The sequence below is a fragment of the Abramis brama genome (genome assembly GCF_963993115.1).
Source record: "Abramis brama genome assembly, chromosome: 12".
Taxonomy (NCBI): domain Eukaryota; kingdom Metazoa; phylum Chordata; class Actinopteri; order Cypriniformes; family Leuciscidae; genus Abramis; species Abramis brama.
In genome coordinates, this window is record NC_139974.1 from 31,561,817 (window position 1) to 31,575,101 (window position 13,285).

General features: G+C 38.8%; 1 protein-coding gene across 4 annotated transcripts in view; it reads right to left on the reverse strand.

The window, feature by feature from the left end:
• znf704 (zinc finger protein 704) overlaps nt 1-13,285 on the reverse strand; it is a 49,475-nt gene that overhangs the window by 15,093 nt on the left and 21,097 nt on the right. For all 4 annotated transcript variants that reach the window (XM_084130915.1, XM_084130918.1, XM_084130917.1 and 1 more), the window contains exon 3: nt 436-539. In XM_084130915.1, coding sequence (XP_083987041.1) covers nt 436-539 — 104 coding nt within the window. The remainder of the gene's footprint in view (nt 1-435; nt 540-13,285) is intronic.

Genomic DNA, 13,285 nt, shown 5'->3' on the forward strand with positions numbered 1-13,285 from the left:
AGAGAGAGAGAGAGAGAGAGAGAGAGAGAGAGAGAGAGAGAGAGAGAGAGAGAGAGAGAGAGAGAGAGAGAGAGAGAGAGAGAGAGAGAGAGAGAGGGTATAGAATTTTAACTCATTTATGACAGTTTTGATGCAAGACATGTTTACTAACATTAAATAGGATTTCAGGGAATAAAATGCAATGCTACAGAAGTGTAGAATATGGCCTCTTTATGTTATTAGTAGATGACAGCTTTAAGACAGCAAAAGCTAGTCTCATGATGGCTGAGCTAATGCACTTCCATCTCATGTGACACTTTTTCATGCGCATGTGACATTGAAAACAGGAAATAGCTAAGTGAAAAGCAAGGCGTTTCTGCAGCTCACAGCAGGCAGTGTGAAAATGACTTCACGAGGACTGAGATCACGGTGTAGTTGTGATCTAATGTTACTTACCGCTAACTTTTACAGGAGGGCTCCGCACCAGAGGACTAGTGGACAGGCTGGTCAACACCATGGCAGCTGTCACTTTGTCCATGTCCACCTCCTCCTCGGATTTCCTATAAGAGCAAGAAACATTACTTAAACTCACCATGAAATCAAAAACGACAATTTTTATTTTTATGGAATATTGCATATTGTGTTCATAATAAATGATTTATCTCGGTTACATCATTTTCTTAAATGTGCCCTCGCAATCTTTATTCAAAAACATTAACTTCCCCTCCCTCTCGCAAACAACATCTCTTGAGAAGGGGTGGGAATATTACTAGACAATAGATATATTGCTAGACAATCCTATAATGATACATCACGATATCTGTCTAACTATGAAAACAAAATGCCTGTGAAAAGGTTAAGTGCAGGTTTTCTCTCTTTATTCAAGTCCAAACTGTTTAGAAAACAGCACAAAAAGTTTTTCAGTCTGTAAATTAAATTTAACACTTTAAGTAAATTAAAAAAAAATATGCTTATACTTTTTAAAAGCTTAAACCTTTCTTTGTGTGTAAACTGAGACATTTAACTGCTTATCAACTAGTTTTATATAAACCTGGATACATTTCAAAATTTACCAACTACTTTTATTTAAACCTGGGAACATATAAGTGTTTACCAGCTTCCTTAAAATAAACCTGGGAATAGTGTTTTCAAAGGTACCGACTTGGGTATTTTAAAATTTTCTCTGATTGGCTACAATGATCAACGCTTCCAAAACATGTTGTAAATAGACATCTTTGCCGCTCTTCACTGAGCACTTACACAGGTACACACGGGAGCATTTGAAAGCAGGCGTCTATCAGCGGATCCCTAATATATCCACTGATAGACGCCTGCTTTCAAACACTCCCGTGTGCATCTGTGTAAGTGCTCAGTGAAGAGCGGCAAAGATGTTTATTTACAACGTTTGTCCCATCAATGGTATAAAAGCCGAAGTGCGTCCAGAGACTTTGTCTGGGGCATCTTATTATTTTACTCACACTGCTGTCCGCCATCCCGTTAAAACCTTTTTTTTTAGGCTAGTTAACTAAAGGCTAGTAAAAAAAATATATATATATATATATTTGGCGCCAGCGTATTGATTCTCATATCGCACAGAGAAGGATAACGATATAATCGCCCTATCGATATTTTGTCCCACCCCTACTCTTGAGGGTGGGACAATAAAAGCGGGACAATATTCCAAGAGAAATTGAAGAACAAACTTATGTCACATCATTTCGACTTGACTGGAGTCCGAATTGCGAAGCTAGTGCAAACATATCCACATCGCTTTGATCAGAATGCTTTCATAACTGCCGTTTTCTCACTGCTTTCCTTTTTCTGCTCAGGTATTTCAAACTTGTTTTTACCTCTTAAGTGAAGAAAAAGGACTTTGCCTTGAGTATATTAGGGCCTTAATTTTTAGGTATTACAAACCTCCCTAAAATGCTATTACATACATGTTGCTCCGAGCTTCCACGCCAGCTGCTGCGTTCATTGTTCTGGGATCTCCAAAGCTGCACTGCACAGCGCTCCTATGATGGACAGAACAGGAACATCTGTCCTGACAGATGACTCTCATCACTCACAGATGCAGTGTAACATGTCTCTTTACGATAGCATGATGGCGAATGATGATATCTCAGCACAACCCGTTTCTGCTTTGGGAACGGACCAGCTGATCTTGCGCCGTTTACAGGTCTTTAAACAACAAAAAAGGGCTGCGTGAAAGACGTCACTTGTTTTTATATAGCAAAGGACATCTGTAAAATCTCAGATGAGTATTTCATGCCTGTGATTGAAGGACGGACAACGAATGCGTTGACGTGTGGAAGGAGTAATAAATCTTCTCATCTGTCAGCTCACAGGAGCACATTCTCTCTTGGGAAAACCTGAGCTGCCCTGCCAAAGGCACAGCATGAAATCTCAGATATGAGAGCGCGAGCGCGCGAGAGAGAGAGAGAGAGAGAGAGAGAGAGAGCGCGAGAGAGAGAGAGAGAGAGCGAGAGAGCGAGAGAGCGAGAGAGAGAGAGAGAGAGAGAGAGAGAGCGCGAGAGAGAGAGAGAGAGAGCGAGAGAGCGAGAGAGCGAGAGAGAGAGAGAGAGAGAGAGAGAGAGAGAGAGAGAGAGAGACCTCTGTCTAACAGAGAAGCCTGGGACCTCCATTAGAGATAGGCCTAATTTATGTTTCTCGTGCGGCGAGAATGATGTCATTACGGCTTTCGGATAAATCACGGTAGGCTGCCACCGATGCCGCTTTCCCCAGGACCACATCATTACGGCTACTTCCTGGTCACCTTGGGAGAGCACACTGGGAGTGATGGAGCTTTCCAGATAATGCCACACTGGTGCTCCTGGATGACTGCTAATTAAGAGCTTTAATATCACTCATCCAATGGAATATTGTAAATTTCAAGAAATGCATTAGATCCTGTGTAATTAGCATGTGATATATTGCCACACTTGAACAAAAAATGATCTCTGAAGTCCCAAATCACATGAGTCATTAGTGTCCTTATCAAGCCATGGGAGTGAAGCCGGCCACACATTTTTGAATAGTAATTAAAAGAGAAGGTGAGCAATACATTCAGCTGACACGCATGATGGGAGACTGCGGTCCAAATCCGAGCGCGATCGTTCCCGCCTCCCCCTGCAGCGGTGGTCTGCTTTCACACTCAACTTGATTCTATCGAACCCTGGTGTTCATCTTACGTCATAACAAACGTGCACGGTGCATGGTAGAAAACAGGGCACGGGTCAATATATTGTGTTTTCTACTAATTTGGTGCTATTATGCACAGCAGAGTGAACAACACAGTTATTTACACTGGACTTCCAACAAGTACATTATGAAAAGATGTAATTTTGCACATCCCTAATCATTGCCCATTCCATCATCACTAGAACATCTTCAACCATGAAGCTGGAAAAACACATTTTGTGAGTTACTGTTCTCAAATAGAGAAAAAGGACAGACAAACAGATGCTGGGCTGTGAACTGAGCCTGTGCTGTATCTGATGTTGGCTTACTCTCACTGGCTTACTTTGACGTCTTTGGGTTTCTCAATGGGAGTGGGACAATATGACCATGCTCTTTCTGCTCATTTACAATCAGGCAGATATGAATTAATGACCATGTTGTAGAAATGAGCTTGGGTATGAATTATCCAGATTTAAGAGTCATTAATACGCGATAATTCTTCCAGTGGCTTCCCTCATTTGCAGGAAAACAAACGTCAATGGGGTTTTTTTGGTCATGGGGGTAAATGCATGAGATGGCCGCCAGCCAGGAGGGGGAGGCAGTCCGCAGACATCTGTTGCGATTCAATGGACAGATGTGCCAACTTTTGTAGCCGTCCAAACTCGTAAGACAAATGATAGAGTGGGTGGCTAGAGAAAGGCTATGCTACATACCTTCAGACATCTGGACCTTTGTGTTTAATTAGTCCATTGAGGAGGCCTGTGCCCACAGTGGCGGAAAACTGGAAAGATTTCAAAAATAACGGTGGTTTAGGAGGATATAATAACAACTGATTGGATTACAGTCATTTTGCTAAGCCAATATCAGTCTTCCTGCATTTAATCACTGTGGACTCATTCAAGCCATTCTTCCTTGCAACAAAAAATCTTTGACAAAATAACAGTGCTACTTCGACATACGAAAACAAATTGCACTCCATTCAGAATTCAGAGAGCACTTCAGTGTCAGCAGACACTGATAACACTGAAATAGCACGGGGGAAATCAGGGGAATTCCCCTGAAAAACCAGAGCACTTAGCTCCTCCCCTGCAGCCATCCCCTTCCTGTTCGGTTTTGAGCTAGAACAGGAGGGAGCAGAGAGGTGCCTTTGAAGTAGTTTGAGCTGGGCCGTCCATCGTTTATTACAGTCACTAGTGTATGACGCTCATTCCCTTCTAAATAACGGGTAATAAATCAGACACCTCAAGCCTCCTGGCATGAGCTCATATGTTCTGTTATCACTGCCATCCACGTAAAAATCTGCATACGACATGGGACAAATATGCATGAGAGACATTGAGGCATTATAAAACTTTAACCTGCTATAAACATGTAGCATTGTGACTGTGACCTCTGACTGTCAGATACGAATCAGATACAGTCATGGACCGAGCCTTCCGCGTTTTTCCACGGCCGTGTGCAGATCCAATCAACATCACATACCTTTAAAAGATAAAATGGTGGAGGCATATATGGGCTGATATCTATCAATTTCCTGTGCAATATCATTACAGTGCAGCTCTGGTTGGTATGACTGTACTGTATATATTGTATGGCAGTTCAAATGAAAAATTGGAGCCGGGGTAGTTTCTGAAATTTGGTTGATTTGACCTGGAATGACACTGGAAGTAATGTCAAATCTCTAAATTATCAGCTGGTATGGTCCAGACCCTAACAAAGCAAAGTCTCAGCTTTAGATGAAACATCCATGGACCTCTGGATGCATTAGTACACAAAAAAGGAAATAATCACTGGATTTACGTTACCAATTATACGCCGCTCCTAAACAGAACATTTGAGTTTTCCACGTACAGACGACACCATTGTCAAAACGATCCCCAATTTCACGGATCCGCAAAAACTAATAAAAACGCTGTATTCTGCTGCCAGGCCATTAGATTGTGATGAAACACTATAGACTGAGCACGTAATACGCATGTGCATGACGTCATTGTCTTCAGAGATTCGCGTTTTTGTTGTTTACAAGGAGACTGTTTTCAAAAGTTTGCGTTTTCAGGCACCCAAAACGCTGTTGTCGTGTAAATAAACGGCCAAAAAGCATAAAAAGTTTAACGTCTTTAGTTTAAAACGGTGTCGTGTAAACAGCCCCTAGGTTAACAGCTCTTGGACAGAATAAGCTGCAAAAAAGGAACAAATTGTATTTTTAGTGAAAAGTCTAACTATAATAGAACCCTGTCTATAATAGAAACTTTAGAAAATCTCTTGAGTCTGCTCTACCCAGAGGACCAGTCCAGGACAGTTTCCAGTTTTGATAATGATTGAATCTACTGCACGCTCTACCACCCAACTGTTCTGGAAATCTCCCCCCTTTCTCTCTCTTTGGAAGGAAAACTTGCAAAGCGCTCGGGAGCGAGAGACATTAACCTTGGCAACCTGAAATACATACACATACACGCTTTTTTAATTTGATTAAAGAAAAGATTAATCCATTCATCATCTATTACTTTGTCTCATTACAGGTCGTGCGTGTGGTTGACACAGGGCACAAACACACGCACGTTCTTTGTTCTCAATGCCACGCTCGCTTCATCTCGCCCCCTCCACCCCGGCTCCAGAAGTGCTCTCCTCACGCCCGTAGGCTGAGCGCTCGCACAGGATACGCTGAATGTGTGGGCTGCGCCGGTCTCAGGGGCCCGAGGGGGGTACTGTCGGTCAACACAGGGATGCTCAAGGCGGTCCAGAAATCACAGTGGTTGGCACTGGCCCAAATCCAGCCTCCTCTTACCTCACACACACACACACACACACACACACACACGGCCCAGCTCCCTGTAGTATGGATAAACATTGTGCCTGTGAAACCTGGCCCGCGGCCAGACGCAAAGCTGGAGTCGAACAATGATTTCCCTTAATACTGGACAGCCTTGTTTACTTGCTAATCTGAGAACAGACAAAATACAGTGCTGCGTTTCGGCTACACTGGCCACTCGTACAGCATTTATAGCCACCCCTGCCCCCACCCCGCACGGCTGGGTCGAGTTTTTACAGTTCTCCGCAGTGTTTATGAGCGTTCCTCAATGTGAGGAGGGTAAACACACTCACAAAGAGGGAGGTTTCCACATTCCTGCTAAACATGGTTAGTGTAAGAGCTGCGGTATTAAGGGTTAACATCGATCTCGGGAAGGAAAAGAGAAAACAAGTGCCACTGTAAAAGAGCCTACAACATGAAAGAAAAAAGAAAAATCCCAGTCATTGGGTAAAAAAATATGACAAGTATGCTTGATATGACAAGCATGTTGAAGAAAAATGCCATACAGGCTGCAGTTGCAGTTGCAGGTGAACATCTTTGTTCTGAACCTTTTATATTAGTTTTTACTAAATATCATTTTGCATTATCATTAGTTATGGCTGCCACAATCATGAAACTTTGACTGATGATAAAATGTCATTTAAATAATTTTTATGAATGATGTAATTGCCTGTTTTGTTCACTTTAGATCTGGAATTCAATCCAATAGTGTTTTATTTCCTTTGTAAACAAATATTGCACAGAAGTAGAATGACATGAATTATATTTGAAAAATGAAAATATTCAAAATTATTTTTGTTTCATTATAAATATGATAAATATCTGCTATTATGCTGTGTTATTAATATTACTATTGTTTTTATTATGAACTTTAGAATATTATCAACAAATAATTAAAACAACAAAACCATTTGTCATGAATCAATCATAAATCACAACAAAGCCATTTGTCATAAATCAATTTTCATACATCATTTAAAGATGATGTCCAAAAATATTTACAAAAATGCTACTATATATATTTACAATTATTATTGTTTCATTATGAATATTAGAATATCATAAATGACAACAATGATAATTAAAATAAATACATTTTCATATGGCATTTAAAGATGGTCTACCTGTAATGGTCTACCTGCAATTTGCAAAAAATGCATATATATTTATATAGATATATAAATATAAATATATAGTAAAATAAAGCAAAAACTTTGACATGAGTGTCGATCCACTGCACACCCCAGAGGAGTTCACACATTAATCATGAAATTATAAAAGTGATTAGATCAAATAATGGTGATTAGGATATCGCATCAGGCCTAATAATATTAAAGTCACTTAACTAAATAAATGTAATAATGAAAAATATGGGTCACACATCACAATTACTTGCTTTAATCAAATAATTTTCCTGTTTTATAGGTTAAACAAAACAAAAGCTAAATCGTTCTAAGTACCCACTGGAACCAGCTTAGTTAACCCAGGTTGGGAATCAGTGATGAATATTAACCTATATACTTCAAACCTCAAACATTGTCCCACCTCAGGAGACATGAATGTGAAATATGGTGGTGTGCATCAATGAGACGTGGCATCGGTGCCCTACATTTCAGTCTACATCCCACAGTATAGTTCACACAAAGATATGACCCACAAAAAGAACCGGCAAAAGAAAAACCGTAGACTTTGCGTCACCTCCCCCAGAGATGCTCCATGATAGAGTACCTGAACTGCATTCACAAAGCCAGCGCTGGGATGTTTAAGAGCCGCCCGTTCAGCGGGCATAGCAACTGCTTTGATGGACTCGGAGAATTGATGTTTCTGTCTGACATAATGAGCGATGGGAATACAGAGCTTGTTGCTGCTGCAAGCCATTCATTTAGCCGCCCCTTTTGTCAGGAAAAAGAGTGAGGTGATAGTGAAAGGAAGAGGCAACCACGTGAAAAAGAGTCTACAGCGGCAACAATGACTGCTGATCACACTTGGTCCTGTTATTCCCTGAATACTGAACTCACATCAATGCCAGTGTGTTCCTGCTGGCTACCTGCCAGATTCACATGTTGTCTTCAAGTCACGTCGGAATGATCAAATTTATGAGATGGGACACTTCAATGTCATATCAACCAGCTGGTTTTCTTTATAGGGTTAGTTAAACCAAAAATGAAAATTCTGTCATTTACTCACCATGTTTTGTTTTTTTTTCCTTCATTGAAAGTCAAAGGGGTTTAATGTTGTTTTAAACAGATGAAACATTCTTCAAAATATCTCTCTTTGTTCTTCAAGAAAGAAAAGTCATAGTGGTTTGGATTGACATGAGGGCGAGTAAATGACAGAATCTGTATTTTTGGGTGAACTTTCCCTTTAAGGTTACTTTCTGAATCATCGTGGAGTGCAAATTGGAATTCTTAATAATAAGTACATTTTATTTGTTGTGTATAGCACCATTCACAATGCATACAGTATTATTTCAAAGCAGATTTACAGGAAATCGTGCCTTAATTCTCCCAGTGAGCGAGCCATAATGACATAATAAGACATAATAACTGTAAGGGCCAAATTCACTAAACAGTTACAGCACTTTAGTGCAAATTCTGCTGATTTTCCACTAAGATAACCTTCTCTAGCTGGCTAACATAGGTAAGGTTTTGAAGAAATTTACTTATTATATTTACTTGTTATAGTGTCAGATGCATCAGGTGTTAAAAACTACAAACCAATCAGCAAAGATTTGCTGGTTTCCAGCAAAAGACTGTTTATAAATGTACGAGTTATAAAGATATTTTTGTGAAGAAAAAAATGAAGAAAACAAATGTTGTAAAAAAGAAAAAGTAAGCGCAAGTAATAAATAAAATAAGTATTTATACAGCTAATATAAAAATAATACAGTTCAAAAGTTTGGGGTCAGTAAGTTTTTTTTTATATGTTTGAAATAAATGCTTATAAAGGCTCCATTTATTTTATCATTTAATACAGTAAAAACTGTGAAATATTATTAATATTATACTTTTCTATTTTAATATATTTTCAAATGTTAATTATTCCTGTGATGGCAAATCCAAATTTTCATCATCATTACTCCAGTCTTCAGTGTCACATGATCCTTCAGAAATCATTCTAATATGCTGATTTTCTGCTCAAGAAACATTTCTGATTAATATTATCAATATTAAAGACAGTTAATATTTTTAAAACTGCTTAAAATTTTTGTGGAAACTGATTTATTTTTGCAGGATTCTTTGATGAGAATTTAAAAGAACAGCATTTATTTGAAATAAATATTTTGTATTATAATATGTCTCTTTACTGTCACTTTTAATCAATTTAACACATCCTTGCTAAATTAAAGCAATAAGCCTAAAGAAGCTGTGGTTTACAGTGAATCTAGAACAGCTAAGGGACTGGAACTATCCATTTTATAAAATCCAAAAATATTTATAAAAAAAAAAAGGAAGAAAAATCTTACTGACCTCAAACTTTTGAGTGGTAGTGCAACTAAAAATAAATATGGATTATTCTTTTGTGGTGGGGCCAGTGAAAATGTTGTCAGGGCAAGTTAAACTAAGATCTACTGACCAGCAAAAAAAACAAACAAACAAAAAAACACACCTTATATCACGATATGAAATATCACAAAGAAATATATCTATATTGCCTAAATGTCTAATTGTGTTATGACCAAAATCACTTATATCTAACATATCTTCTGAACAACTTCTAAACTCATAAGTAGGAACTTCCCTAGAGGAAGGCAGCTGTCTGTGGTAACAATAGTGATACGCACAAAGCCGAGGTCAATAGTACAAATGTCACACTGGAATTCACTAGTGACAATGTGATTCTTATTGAGTGCAAGTCCACAAAGCACCTGTGCTTCGTCCCGCGAGAGACATTCCTTGTTCCCTCCACATTAGATAAACAACAGAACGGAAGCAGACTGCCTACAAAACTTTGATTTGTGGGTAATGATGTACCTTTTAAAGTCTATGCTTCAATGTCAAAGCCAAAGTGTCCTTTTCTCTCGTAGATTCCCATGCCCACAATCCCTCACGCCAGCACGTGACCCCCCTCCATCCCCCCGCCAGCATCACCCGCATCACCCATCTCCCCCAGGGAGCCATTACTACGACAGAGACGCTCCCAATTACACAGTGTGAGGGGTATTGGAGTGCCTCATAAAACTCCATACTTCATGAGATGGGGCTGATGGGTTTTTAGCGCATGTGTGGTGGGGGTAGACGTCTTCCCCTGAACATCATGTCCTAACTGCCTCAGGCCGGGACAAAGACCCTGTCACTTGCGAGCGTGTTATGGACACTTATTAGGGGATTTGTTGTGGTTTCCACCGCTTTAATTCCTCGACGGAGACGCCTAAAGGGTGTAATAAAAATGCCAGATGTGCATTTTTGTGCAAATGGTTAAGAGTGAGAAGTTGACTGTGTAAGAAGCTCAAAGGAACACTGCTTCCATTAATGTGTGATCTGTTTATCAGCATTACGCATAGAGAGAGCAGGACAAGCTGTAGAACAACAATACACATACAACATATTCAATAGAAAGACGTGCTTAAAGGAATAGTTCACTTCAAAACGAAATTCTGTCATCATTTACTCACCCTCAAGTTCAAACCTGTATGAATTTCTTTCTTGTGCTGAAAAAAAAAAGGATGATATTTTGAAGAATTTCGGTAATCAGATAGGATTGGACCCCATTGACTTCCATAGTAGGAAAAAAATACTATGGAAGTCAATGGGGTCCATTAAATGTTTGGTTAAAGACATTCTTCAAAATATCGTCCTTTGTTTTCAGCAAAAGAAAGAAATTCATACAGGTTTGAAACAACTTGAGGGTGAGTAAATGAGGACAGAATTGTCATTTTGAAGTGAACTATTCCTTTAAAGTATTATATAAAGTGGTGAATGCTAAGGCAACGTCAGTGTTACTATTGCCAATATTTACAGTAAGATTAGGGATTTGAACAAACCCCTAGCAAGAAGTATTAATTTCACATAATTCATGTAACTCATGAATGATATCGCCTTGTGGTAGTGTTATTTAGTTGTTATTTTTAGTAATTGTTACATGCTTTTGTCATTTTTATTACTTTTTGTGAAAAATATTTAGCTTTATTTTAAGTTTTAGTAATTTCAGTACTTCAACTTAGACTTTAACTTTTTTTTTTTTCATCTAATATTTATATTTTTCAGCTTTATTTCAATTACAAAAAAAAAGAACAAGCAATATATAGAGAGACCAGAATAGTCAACTTTTTCAACCAATAACCGATAATTGGCTGGTATTCAAATTCTATTCCGTTTTGCCTAAAAAACTAAATAAAAATAAAACAAATCCTTCAAAATCACAAGCATTTCTATAACACCTTTAGAAAGAACTCATTTTGACCAAAGTACTTTATCCAATAAAATAGTGTTGGGCGATATGGCAAAAAAAGTATGATCTTGATATTCTTTCTCGATTTATAATTTGATAATTCTGTTAGCTTGAAGAGTATCCTGACAATGACTGAAGCCTGGAGAAACCAGAGGGTTCAATAATTAGAGTTCAATAATTATAGATTATAGTTTATTAACAAAAATAGAATAACATAATAACAAACCTTTAACTGTGCAAACATGCTTTTCTGCCTTAAAACAGAAGTTAGGTTGCCTTGTTGCTTAAAATAGTGTCAGCAACCATCTGCGAAGAGGTATAACCTATACAAAAAAAGCTCACTGTTAGATAAAATAAAGAAAATTAACTATACTGGTTTTACAAGTATATTTACAGTGCCTTTTCAGGTGATGGAAAAGGTTTGTTGCGTTTCCGCCTTGGTTGGAACCGATTAACGACATATTTTGCAGACCGTCTGGGCCAGTTCACACAGAACGCATTTTGGCAATCCATTGCGCTACCATTGTTTTTCTATGTAAATGCACTAGACGTGTTTGACCTGTGCAGGACATGTCGTTCTAAAAACGTGGCAATCAAATTAAAAAGTCTCATCTCAAAAGCCTGCGTTTTTTCCCCCCCACTGACATTTGTCGCGTTTTTAACTGCAACAACGTATTCTGTGTGAACAACAGGCTCTCAATCTGTGCTTTGATGCTTTTAAGAAACTTAAAACACTTATTTGTGTTCACGCTCAGTAGTCTAAAGAACGTCAAATGCTTTTGCGCGATGCAACTGAAGTGATTGACAGCTTCAGTCATTAAGGGAGCACTTTTTTAAAGATTCCATATAACAGTGTTGTTCAATTTTTGGAGTTTACAGTAAGTGAGTGTTAGATGATGTAAAAAAAAAATAAAGACAAATGAGTATACTCAATTACTATCTACTCTCAGCCAACATCTGATAAGTGTCCAAAATATACACTGTAAAAAGTGAACAGTTGGATCAACTTAAAAAAAATACTTCAATTGGTAACACCTAAAGAAATTAAGTTTTCTCAACTTAAATTATCACGTTTGATCGTGAAAAACGTGATAAATTATCACGTTTTTCACGATCAAACGTGATAATTTAAGTTGAGAAAACTTAATTTCTTTAGGTGTTACCAATTGAAGTAATAAGTTGATCCAACTGTTCACTTTTTACAGTGTAGTGCATCCCTAAAAACATTCAGAAGACCTTAGCAACTGCACAAAGGTAAAAATTTTGCTCTGTACATTATTTATTTATGCATATGCAGTCACATTGTGATTTAGCACATAATTGAAATAGGTGCGTCTCCAAAACAGTAAACAAGTTATACTGTAACAGCATGTAAACTAATTTTCCTTTGTTTCCGTCGAGGCATGTTGATTCTGTGCATGCACACTTGGTAAACAGCAGCAGATGCCCTGTTTAAGGTAGAGCTGGCGCCAGGCTACTGTTCCTTATGTAAATGTGAAAGCCAGAGAAGGCGTAGCTCAATCCCCTGCACAGTGGTGGATGGGCAGCTCTCTTACACCACAGAAAAACACCAGCCACAGAGACAAAGGGGGAGAGCGAGGGAGCGAGAGAGCCAGGGTACAAACAGAAAAGAGAAGGTAAGAGAGAAAGATAGTGATAGTGAGATGGAGAGGGGTCTCTGCCACTCTGCACCTGAGAGTGAAGGAAGGAAAGAGGGAGAAACGGGACAGAGCTCTGGTTGTTTTTAAGTGGCTGTGGGAGGGCCACTGCTGTATTTATGACCGTCACGTAGCGCTCTACCCTCGCCGGGAATGACAGCAAGCTGCTGAAAGGGGGGTTAAGTTAGCCACAGGGGTCTCAAGAGGGCGACAGCCTCATTTTATCAGCGGTGAATCACATTATGGGGGATTTTCACGCCAGCGCAGC